This window comes from Labeo rohita, chromosome 21 (genome assembly GCF_022985175.1).
Source record: "Labeo rohita strain BAU-BD-2019 chromosome 21, IGBB_LRoh.1.0, whole genome shotgun sequence".
Lineage (NCBI taxonomy): Eukaryota > Metazoa > Chordata > Actinopteri > Cypriniformes > Cyprinidae > Labeo > Labeo rohita.
Window position 1 is genome coordinate 20,259,986 of NC_066889.1, and position 12,428 is coordinate 20,272,413.

The following is a 12,428-nucleotide window of genomic DNA, read 5'->3' on the forward strand; positions in this document are numbered from 1 at the left end:
CCGTTATGACAGGCTTCATTTATGCTATTGCCAATTTAACAGATTTTGGTCAATGGTTACACAAAAGATGCAGCTGTGTTTATATGTGAAATAAGATGATGTCATTGTAATTTGACTGTAGTTTAGCGCCAAATTTTGTGTATATGTCGCCTTCAAGTGTTAAATCTTAGATATTACAGTGGCGAGGACAGCTCACGTATAATTGTTTTTATAATTTAAATAATGAACGTATGGTTTTACTGTTTATTTTAGGGCCAAGAAGCACATACTGCAGGCATTTGAGTCTGTTTTCTACCGCCCAATGACACTAATTCAGGTACGTATATTTACATGTATTAAATGCCTTTTTTTTCTAACATACACATAGAGAGGCACAAAGCATGAACGTCAGCACTGGTAAAATTAACTGCAGAGTTTATTTGTAAAATGATGTGTTTAATCATTACATACCATTTAGCAGCAATGTACACAGCAGGTTGCTATATAAATATAGATCAAATTATTTGGCTAATTACAACTGAAGGCATGCATTATACTATATAATACATGTATATAAAACTATGACAATTTACACAGGAATAAAAGGCAGCGAACGCTCCTTGCATCAGCATTAGGCAATGGTAGACATTGTCATGCAGGGTCGAAGATGGTGCTGACGATGCTGCTTGCTTGCTTCCACACACACTTATTATTCTCATTTCTCGGTCATTTATTCATTATTACTGAGTTTTATTATTGAGTCCACTCTTACATGGGATCTGGCAGTGCAATGGTGGCGATTTTCTCTGAACTGCACATTCAACATGCAAGTTCTGGTATTCAGCAAAATGGAGCCACTCAAAACAGACATGCACAACACAGAAGCCTGAGGTTTCCCAACACAAGGCAGAAGCCAATAAAAAAAAATCGAATGTTTTAGAATGCTAAAGTGCATTATTAAATAAATATTTAGCTTAAGCATGTATGACAAAGGGGAAAATAATTGTGATTAATTGCAATACAAAAGGCAACAGACTGCAACATAGTTCTAATGGCAATAGTGTTTTCATTTAAGTCATTTATGCCAACACCCAAGTTCAGTTCCTGAGCAAGTCAGAACACAGTGTACGGACCATTCTAATAAAAACTAACAGCGTATTCGTTTCATTCAAAGACAAAATTGAATTATATGGGGTTAAGGAAACAATCACGCAACTATTTTGAACAAGTCTTTACAATATATTATATATAGTTCTTAAAAACAGCATATATTGCAGTGGAATGTACTCAAGCTGATATGGCTGTGTTAAATGGGAATTTAGCAGATTTACATGTTACCAGGGTTGGTCCATTGTCAGAAAACTTGAGGCTTCGGGACAAAAAAAAAAATAAAAAAAAAATGTGTGAATGTGCATGATTGTTAATAAAAATACTGACAATTCTACACCAAGGGCATGGAACATGCATGCATTTTAGCAAGCAAGAATTAGTGTGATGCAATGGACAACTAAATGTGAGAAAGCTCGATCTCAGAGAAAGAAAACAAAAGTACCGTTCGGGTATAATATGTGCTGCATGTGTACAAATATACAGGCCACTACCAGGCTGGCTGGCGAGGGCCAAACAGGAAGCCGCTTCCCACCTGTCAATCTTGTGCTTAGCTATGCAACTAAATCTCTGTACATTAAATTTCATTTATTCAAGTATATTTGTTTCTAAAACTTGCCGTGCTGCATTGCAGAAACAGACCAGCTAATAAAATGAAGACACGCATTTTAATTCAAACGGTTCATGAGTGTATTTTCTTTAAAAGTAGAAAAAAAAAAAAGGTAGCATGAAACATTTTGGTTTTGCATTGTAAAATTCATTTTTGAATGCAACACCTAATCCTCTGCTGGTTAAATTTTCTACTCCTTTGTCTCTGACCTTACCCACTAAAGGGAACATTTACATCTTTTGTCCAACCCACCCCAAAACTCTAAATTAAGTTAATGCAAATTCATTCAATTATAAAATACAGTGAAAACAACAAAAGAGAACTTAAAACATTAGTTAGGGCCTGAATCTGAGTTCGGTTTATCATCAAAGAGAGGCACACCTCATGCAGTAAAATGTGTACAAGCAGTGTAAAGCTAAGTGGGGGGGAAGCAACCAGAGAGAGTCTAATCTGACAGTCCTGAGGTAGCTGTACTCTGCCTAGTGCAGAAAAACTGGCTTTACTAATCAAAAGTGTCAGGTAATAGTGGAAACACAATGTATACCCATACAAATGGAAGTTAAGACATACAGGTACAAATCATAAGTGAAAAACCACACAAAATGCATGCAAAATACAAAACATGCAGCTTTCATCTGATTTGACCGTGAGGCAATCAAAACATTCAGTTCTGCACTTTCCCATGCTGCTTTGAAACACCATGCTTGTCCATTGGCTCTTATCGATGTTGACGCCGAAGACACAAAGGTAAACATTAGTAAACAGTTCTGTCTTGTTCTTTCTCCTTCTCTCTCTCTCTCTCTCTCTCCCCTATCCACTCTGCTGTTAGCAAATTGAACAATTGCATAAAATAGTGTTAAATGTCTGTACACAAGCATTTTTTCCCACTCAGCCATTTAAACATGATTTGGGGCCAAAACAAATTTGATGTCATTTTGAAATGAGACACTAGATGATTAATTAAAAATGCAATAAACGCCCAAAAAAAAACAACAATATGAATTCTCACTAATACTTGAAGACTTCAGGTCTGTATGGTCTCTTCAATCCCCAGTGGACAGTTTAAAAAAAAAAAAAAAAAAAAAAAAAAAAAGGTTATATTTCTATGTCACGGTTATTTCTGTTAATCCTGTCCTTCTCGTACACATTCTCTGTTTGCGGAGGCACACTTTAAACGCACAACCACACGTACAGACACACGTACACACTATCTACACACGTCTGTGCTCATTTCAGTCAAGACCAGAACATTTCGGCCAAGTTAGTGTCAGTGCTGTAGATCCACAGCACCAGGGGGAGTGAGAGCGCCACGAAGGGCCAGGAAATGCCTTCTGTGCAGGTGCTGAGCGAGCAGCCCTTGCCCTTGGGACCGTCCAGGTCTTTGGGCTTGTCCAGGTAATTTCTGGCCGCGAACTTGAGCACTTCGTCTAGCAGGATGACGGGCAGGGAGATCTTTAACACCATAAGCCACTGGGTCACGTTCAGTGGGGTGATCTGGAAGATCATCTGTAGAGAAAACGCAGTGTCACTTAATGTTATACAAAACAATAGAAATACATAATTTGACTTCTTTCTGTTAAAGAGATAGATCACACAAAAACGAAAATTCTGTCATTAATTACTCAACCTCATGTCGTTCCAAATCGGTATAACGTTTTTTTTTATTTATTTATTTTGCACAAAAAAGAAATACAACACCAAGGACATACTGATACATATTCAGTGCCGGAGAAGGCAAAAAGCCAGTATGGCTTATCTAAAGCCTCCACCAAGGAAAGATAAAACATAGCCAAAAAATGCAAAACTCAATATAATACAACTCATACAACAAACAAAAAATATGTCACGACAATACTAGTGATAAAACAACAAGCATTTCACAGTAAAATGAAAATACACTGAAAAATATCGAATCAACTAATTGCACAAGCTAGTTCATCAGCAAACCTCTTAAAACTCTTTTAAAGCTCTCTATTGAGGTGCATTGTGCATCTTTGGAACACAAATTAAGATATTTGATGAAATCCGAAAGCTTTCTGACCCTGCATAGACAGCATTGCAACTACCACGTTCAAGGCCCAGTAAGGTAGTAAGGACATTGTTAAAATAGTCCATGTGACAGTGGTTCAACTTTTATGAAGTTACAACAATACTTTTTGCTCTCGGATTTCATCAAAATCTTAATTTGTGTTCTGAAAATGAACGAAGGTCTTACAGGTGTGGAACATCATGAGGTTGAATAATGACAGAATTTTTATTTTTGGGTGAACTGTCCCTTCAAATAAGATTAAAAATGCAATATAAAACATTAAATTACACAAAGAGAGCAAAAATCTGAATAAAAGAACCACTGAAACTGATCATCTTATTGGATCAAAATTAATCTTACCGGCAGGGGCTCCACATAAAGGATTAGGAAGTGGAGGGACATGGAGAGGCAGATGGCTCCAAGCAGCCACACGTTCTCCCAGGGGGGCATGCGAAGCAGAGACTGGTTCTCGGAAACACTACAACAAGAAAACATTGTGAAATTAGGAGGCTGTTTGCATATTTATATTATCCACCATTTAAAGTGCCCACATTATGCCATTTTGAAATACTGCCTTTCATACAGTGTGTAATGTAACTGTATGTGAATGTAAACGATCTGCAAAGTTGTAAAGCCGAAAGTGCACGATAAATCAAGTTTATTGTCTCCTAAAAGAAAGAATGGAATCTGAACAACCTGAACGAGTAACACAATTGCATAATGCACGTATTTTCTATCAAGCAATGACAATGGGCGTATTGTTTTTGACACTCAACCAATCATAACAGACTGGACCATCAGACCAATCAGAGCAGAGTATGATCACAGAAAGGAGGGGTTTAGAGAGACTGAATATTTGAACTGTTTCGAACGAATCGTTTGAGAATCGCTGAAAAATTAGGTGATATTAAAAGCATATTTTGAGAAAACAAAACCATTTGTTTCTTGCAATTGCGAGTTTCTATAAAATAATATAAATTCACATTTGCGAGTCCAGTTCTGAGGAGGAAAAAGACTGATATGTACTCAGGCTTGTTATAAAGTCACAATTGCGAGATATTAACTAGCTATTCTGACAAAAAAGAAAAAAAGTAAAAATTGTGAGAATTCTCAGAATTGCAACGTTATATCTTAGAACTGCGACTATTTCTCAGAAATGCAACTTTATAAACGCTATTCTGAAAAATGAAGTCGCAATTTTGAGAAATAGTCACAACTGCGCAATATAAACTAGCAATTCTGAAAAAAAAGTTACAATTGTGAGATATAAACTAGCAATTCTGAGAGAAAAAAAAGGTGAAAATTGTGAGAATTCTTAGAATTGTGACTTTTTTAGAATTGCGACTCTCTCAGAATTGATAACACTTTATAACACGCAATTGAAAGTTTATATCTCAAAAAAAATAAAAAAGACAATTGCGAGTTTGTATCACGCAATTCTGAGAAATTAAGTAGCAATTCTGAGAGTCATAATTGCGAGATAAACTTTCCAAAAAAAAAAGTTTCAAATGCAAGATACATTAAAAAAAAAAAAAAAAAAAAAAAAAAAAAACAATTCTGAGAAAAAAAAGTCACAATTGTGAGTTTATATTACGCAATTCTGACTTTTTTTTTTTTTCAATCAGAATAAATCAGATAAATCTTAACAGCAGATGTAAATGGGGCGTTTTCAGGGACAAGTTGTTCCTTTATTGCAATGCACTTTCAATACTGACCTGTTGAGGGCGTTGCACATCTCAATGGTGACTAGTACAGACAGGGCCATGGTCATGGGATAGGGAGACTCAAACACTTCACAATTCAGGCCCTCAAACTCAGGGTTGTCCGGTGCACATTGAAGGAAGTGGCTCTAAAAAAAAAAAAAAAAAAAAAAAAAAAAAAAAAAAAAGTGACAGGTGAATTTAAAACACTAGAAAGCATTTATTTAACAAAGATTGTGCACTGAAGTGTAAGGGGAGTTCTAACCAGTTGATAGAGGTTGACTCTGGGCCCATCTTCAGCAGCAATGAACCACCATGCAGCAGCTCCTACAGTAGCAGCACCCACGTAACCTATAGGGTGACATGGAGAACAATGTATTAATTCCCACGTTCTTTACCCGCCCAAAAATTAAAAAATTAAAAAATAAATAAAAACAAATACTCACAGCCAATGGCCAGGTATCTGAAGAAGAGCCATCCAGAGATGAGGGGTTCTCTGGCATTGCGAGGGGGTTTGCTCATGATGTCCAGGTCGGGTGGGTTGAAGCCCAGCGCGGTGGCAGGCAAACCGTCGGTCACCAGATTCACCCACAGAAGCTGAACTGGAATCAGAGCTTCGGGGAAGCCCAGAGCCGCAGTTAAGAAAATGCTGGCAGAGAGAACGCACATTGTGAGTTATGCGATTAGATAACAACTGGAAGAATGTCAAAAAGACCTTGGCAGCGACCTGAGTTAGCTCAAGGCATAAATTTTACTGTGTTGTCATTTATATAGTATCGCTTTTAGGATGGAGACTAAATTGTGCCATTTTGGCACATCATAAAAATCATAATCCTGATTAAACCATTTAGTGAAGAACACAATATAATTCAAACATTTTATATAATAACCACTCTGGTATGTAACACCCTGGTCTTTTCATTTTGAAAGATTGGGATCAGTATGTTTTTTTTTTTTTTTCAAGAAACTCATAATTTTATTCAGAAAGGGCACACTAAATAAATCAAAAGTGACAGTAAAGACATTAATAAGGTAAAAACCTTCATATAAATGCTGTCCTCTTGAACTTTCTATTCAAATTTTCTATTCTGTCTATTAAAAATATTTCTTGAGCACCAAATCAGCATATTAGAATGATTTATGAAAGTTTAAAATATATTAATATACTCATTAAATATTTTAATATTTCACAACATTATAGTTTGTGCTGTATTTTAAATAAAATAAATGCAACCATTGATGTGCACCTAAATGTCTTTTAAAAACATTTAGAAAAGTCCTACCTCATGATTTTTAACAACAGTGTAAATGCATCAGATTATGTGTATGAGTAACATGGATTGAAAGATCACTTGTTCACAAGTGTCAAAAGTTTAGTGTGGACATGCCAATAAAAATCCAGAATGCATTCCTGAAATGCTAGCGAAATGTTAAGATCCTTACCAGACCACCTCGCCGACATTTGAGGAGATGAGGTAGCGGATGAATTGTTTCATGTTGTTGTAAATGGCTCGACCCTCTTCCACAGCGGCCACAATGGTGGAAAAGTTGTCATCGGCAAGGACCATCTCAGAGGCAGTCTTAGCCACGGCTGTGCCTGACCCCATAGCAATGCCAATTTCAGCCTTTTTCAGAGCAGGTGCATCATTCACACCATCTCCAGTCTGCGGGAATGAACACAAGACAGTTGTCAGCTGAGAGAGAATGATTCTAACAATATAAACCATCTAGAAGAAATACGTACATCTTTAGTCACTTAACATTATAGAATTGTTTATATAAATATACACTACTGTTGATAAGTTTGGAGTAAGTGAGATTTTTTTTATTTGGTGAAAAGAAATAAATCATTTTATTAAGCAAGGATACATAAAATTGATGTCACAAAGTCACGAAGACATATATAATGTTAAATTATACACTGACGTTAAATAATTAGAATTTTAGAAGATTTCTATTATTTCACATAAATGTTCTTTTGTAATTCCTATTCATTAAAGTCCAAAAAAATATATATATACGACTGTCAGCACCTCAACTGTTTTCTATGGAAGCCCGTTTCTGCCACTGAATAAAAATAAAGGTCAAAGCAACTTTTTAAATCTTTAAATCAATTCTGACTTTTTTAGCATATATATATATATATATATATATATATATATATATATATATATATATATATATATATATATATATATATATATATATATATATATATATATATATATATATATAGGTCAGAAAAGGTCAGAATTGTGAGATATAAACTTGCAATTCTGAGAAATAATGTCAGAACTGCAAGATATAAACTAACAATCCTGATTTTTTTTTTCTCAATTGTGAGCTATTATTATGGAATTCTGACTTTTTCTCAGAACTGCAAGTTTACATCTCACAATTCTGACTTTATAACTCGAAATTGTGAGTTTCTCTGTCAATTCTGAAGAAAAAGTCAGAATTAAGAGAAAAGTCGTCAGAACTGTGAGTTTATATAATTTGAAATTAAGGGGAAAAAAAATATATATATATCAGTCTTTTTTCCCCCTCAAAATTAGACTTTATGACTCGAAATTCCGAGTTTATATTTCCCAGTTCTGAAAAAGTCGGAACTGCGAGAAAAAAGTCAGAATTGTGAGACAAACTAACAATTCTGACATTTTGTCTCAATTGCAAGCTATCTTGCAATTCTGACTTTATTTCTCAGAACTGTAAGTTTATATCTCAATTTCGAGAAAAAATTTGGAACTTGCGAGAAGTCAAATTGCTAAATATAAACTACCAATTCTGACTTTTTGAGCTATCTTGCAATTCTGATTTTCTCAGAATTGCGAGTTTATATCTCACAATTCTGACTTTATAACTCCAAATTGCGAGTTTATATCTCAATTCTGAGAGAGAAAAAAAAAAAAAAAAAAAAAAAAAGTCAGAATTGTTCGCTATTCAGACTTTATAATTTACAAGAGTGAGTTTATATAATGCAATTCTGACTTTTTAACTCACAATTATGAGTTTATATTTACAATTCTGAGAACAAACAGAATTGCAGGTTTGTTTTATGTGATTCTGAGATTGTGAGATAAAAAGTTGCAATAACTTTTTTATTCAGTAGTAGAAACAGGCTTTAGTTTTCAACACTGATGTGAAATGTTTCTTAAGCATCAAATCAGCATATTAAGAATGTGACACTCAAGACTGGAGTAATGAGTGCTTAAAAAAAAAAAAAAAAAAAAAAAAAGCTTTGGCTTCTCAGGAATAAATTAAAATGTAAAATATATTAAAATAGAAAACAGCTATTTTAACTAATATTTACTGTATTTTTTTTTTTTTAATTAAAAAAAAAAATTATAAGCATGAAAAGATTTTTTACCAAACAAACTTTTGAAAAGAAGCATATACATATACTTGAGTATGTGTTATGATTTCACTGAATTCTTGTTTACCATGGCAGTGATCTCATCGTAGGACTGCAGATACTCCACGATCTTGGATTTGTGAGATGGCTCGACACGGGCAAAGCAGCGGGCGGTGAGCACTGCCTCGCGCTGGGCGGCAGCAGACAGATCGTCGAACTCTCGGCCGGTGTAGGCCATGCGTGACACATCGTCATTCTCGCCAAAGATGCCGATGCGTCTGCAGATGGCGACGGCCGTGCCCTTGTTGTCGCCTGTGATCATGATGACTCGGATGCCCGCTTGACGACAAAGTTTGATGGAAGCTGCCACCTCAGCTCTGGGTGGATCCAGCATGCCCACACATCCCACAAAGGTCAAGTCCGTCTACAGAAAAAACAGCAATGGAATATTAATAAATAAATAGCTATAATGAATTACTTGTATATTATCTATGCTACAGCAGAAATGCCCTTCTCACCTCATACTCAATGAACCTGCTTGAGTCCTCCAGCGCCATGCTCTCTTTACTCAATGGGTTGTCTCGGGTGGCCAGAGCCAGACAGCGCAGTGTGTCACGTCCTGTGCCGTACTCACGGATCACAGACATGATCTTCTCTTTTATGCCTGCTGTCAGTGGAACCTTATTCCCGCCTACACGAATGTGTGTGCATCTGTCGATCACTCCCTCTGGAGCACCCTGCACCCAGAAATAATGAGTTTAAGGAAGCTGCAGGCACTTCGTTGTACCACAACACATTTCAAACAGAGTGCTAGTCTTCCTTAAAAGTGTGATGTTACCTTAACAAACATCTTGCCAATAGAGGAGCGGGCTTTGTTGGGAGTGCAATAGACCGACATGGACTTCCTGTCTCGGGAGAACTCCAGAGTGAATTCCTTCTTCATCAGTTGCTTGATGACCTGGGATCACGATAAAGAGAATTCAATACAAATAAGTTAGATAAGAAAGCTGCTATTACATAAACACCAGAAACCATTTTGGAAATAAATGTGGGTTTCCACAACCACACAACCCACTGGGGGGCTGTGCACAACCCGCTCAAAATCTGCGGTTGGAAATGTCTGACTTACCGAGTTGCAAGCATTCGCCCTCTCAACCTTGGAAAGGCCCTTCAGTTGCGTGTCAAACACGTTCATTTTCTCCACCAGGCATGTGAGGGCGGTCTCTGTGGCTTCACCCACCTTCTCATACACACCTTTGGCCTGACATAGAAAGCAACTCTTTAGAAACATTTCAAAGTTGTTGTTTATAACTGCATGCAAGCACTAGGGATACACTACAATTAATATGATTAATTCTATTGAAACCACATATTTGATTCTATTATTAATCCATTAAAAACATTCCATAAAAATGTACATAACAGAAACATGCAAGCACTATTATTAATATATACACTGTTATTAATATTACCAATTCTATTAAAACCATATATTTAATTATATTATTAATTAAAAAAAAAAGAATCTATAGAAATATTTTACAAATGTATATAATAAATTCTTTAAAAACATTTAAAAATTGCTGTTTTATTATTTCCTGCAAGCACTAGGGATACGCTGCTATAATATTATTAATTCTATATTTAATTCTACTACCAATTCAATAAAAATATTCCATAAAAAATATCCTAAAGTATATAAAAGAAACTCTTCAAAATTGTTTTATAATTACATGCAAGCACTATGGATACGTCGCTATTAATATTATTAATTTATTAAAACATTTTTAATTCTAATTCAATATAAAAATTCTTTAAAAATATCTATAAAAGAAACTCTCTAGAAATATTTCAAAAATGCTATTTTACAATTACATGCAAGCACAGGGGATACACTGCTATTAAAATTATTAATTCTATTAAAACCATACATTTAATTCTATTATTAATTCAATAAAATATTCTATAAAATATCCTAATTTATATAAAAAAACTCTTTAGAAACATTTCAAAAAAGCTGTTTTATAATTACATGCCAGCACTATGAATACACTGCTGTTAATATTATTCATTCTATTAAAACATTTTTTATTCTATTATTAATTTAATAAAAATACTTTAAAATTTCTATAAAAGAAGCTCTTCACAAATATTTCAAAAATGCTGTTTTACAATTACATGCAAGATTATTAAAATGATTAATTTTATTAAAACCATATATTTAATTCTATTCAATTCAATTCTAAAAAGATTATTTTACAATATTTTAAAAACGTACACAAAAACAATTCTAAAAACCAAATCAGGCGATCACAAGATTATAATATACTGCATGAAAATAGGCCTTTTGAGATTTGCAAAAGATTCCTTTTAACAGCATTATTAAATTAATAGTGATCACTGGTTGACAGAAAAGGCCATTTACAATATTGGCCAATATAGATTATATATTTAATAAATATATAAATAAATCATTCTATTTTTTTTTTAAACAAGTGGCTTATAGTGAATTCTATAAAACCACTAAACACTAGATTCTAAAAACAAACATATTAAAATGTTATTTTTAAGCAACTTCATCAAGTCACATCCATCTGCTAAAACACACAATTCTAGACATTCGTTCCTGCCTTCAGTATGTGAACAGGTGTTTTACATCATAGCCGTTGCTACACAGTGTATTTCAGCACAACGGGATGCTGCATTTACCAGAACCTGTTAATTACAAACCTCATTGTAATCCAGAGACGAGTCATTGCACAGAGCACAGATGGTGGCCATTTCAACCAGAGCATCATACTGGGAGCATCGTACTGGTTTACCCTCATGAAACCTGGAACGAGTTAAAAAAAGGTTAATCAACATTAATCATGCATTGAGTTAACAGTGTGCACGTCGGGGAATAAAACTCACACTTGTCCATCAGGGGCGTATGTGGACCCAGTAATGGTGAACTCTTTCAGAGAGCAGTTGTTTCCATTCACCTGATCAACAATGAACATCTGCAACAACAAGAAAAAAAAAAAACATTAAAACTCAAACAAGATCTCTACCAGCAGGTGGCAGAACAATCCGATACAGGACATGTCTGATGTGTAAAAGCATCTCATGAAAACATCCCTACTTCACCTGACCTGGATTACCAGCACTACAGATGTAAACACTTCATTTGACACTCACTTAAGAGTGAACCCAAGTTCAGAGGGGCTTTAAATCCCCTCCAAAATTCCCGAAACATAAGCAAATGAGCATTAAGGATATTTTAAGCACAAAAGACAAACAGATCCCCCAGATTTGTCAAGAACGAGAAGAGAATAAAAGAGATGAGAGCGAGTGGGATGGTAAAGTGGAACAGCGTTCCTGCTGTAGTCGTAAAACCCAGCGGACAACAGTCGAAAGATGGAGACAGAAACGTGTGTGGGGGAGAGAGAGCGAGACAGGCATTCATCTCTACGGAGCTGGGCGCTGCTGAGAATGAAGGCATGATTAGCAGAAAAACTCACATGAAACATCTCTGATATAAGCTAAAAGTCTGATAAACTATTTAATACATGCTTCAGTGGCGAAACACATTGACACCATGATGTTGCCAAGCGGTTTTCATCATGTTTCCATGTGCTTAAAAAAATAAATAAATAATACATTTCCCTG

The 12,428-nt window shown here is 35.1% G+C and overlaps 1 protein-coding gene across 1 annotated transcript in view; it reads right to left on the bottom strand.

The window, feature by feature from the left end:
• Positions 1-397: 397 nt before the first annotated feature.
• atp2a2b (ATPase sarcoplasmic/endoplasmic reticulum Ca2+ transporting 2b) overlaps positions 398-12,428 on the bottom strand; it is a 45,364-nt gene continuing 33,333 nt past the window's right edge. Inside the window, exons 9-20 of the mRNA XM_051093431.1 lie at positions 11,691-11,779; positions 11,508-11,610; positions 9,907-10,038; positions 9,616-9,735; positions 9,296-9,514; positions 8,866-9,201; positions 6,869-7,089; positions 5,872-6,074; positions 5,691-5,776; positions 5,441-5,574; positions 4,086-4,203; positions 398-3,202 (exon numbers count right to left, since the gene is read on the bottom strand). Of these exons, the coding sequence (XP_050949388.1) occupies positions 2,933-3,202; positions 4,086-4,203; positions 5,441-5,574; positions 5,691-5,776; positions 5,872-6,074; positions 6,869-7,089; positions 8,866-9,201; positions 9,296-9,514; positions 9,616-9,735; positions 9,907-10,038; positions 11,508-11,610; positions 11,691-11,779 (2,031 nt within the window). The 3' untranslated portion in view covers positions 398-2,932. The remainder of the gene's footprint in view (positions 3,203-4,085; positions 4,204-5,440; positions 5,575-5,690; positions 5,777-5,871; positions 6,075-6,868; positions 7,090-8,865; positions 9,202-9,295; positions 9,515-9,615; positions 9,736-9,906; positions 10,039-11,507; positions 11,611-11,690; positions 11,780-12,428) is intronic.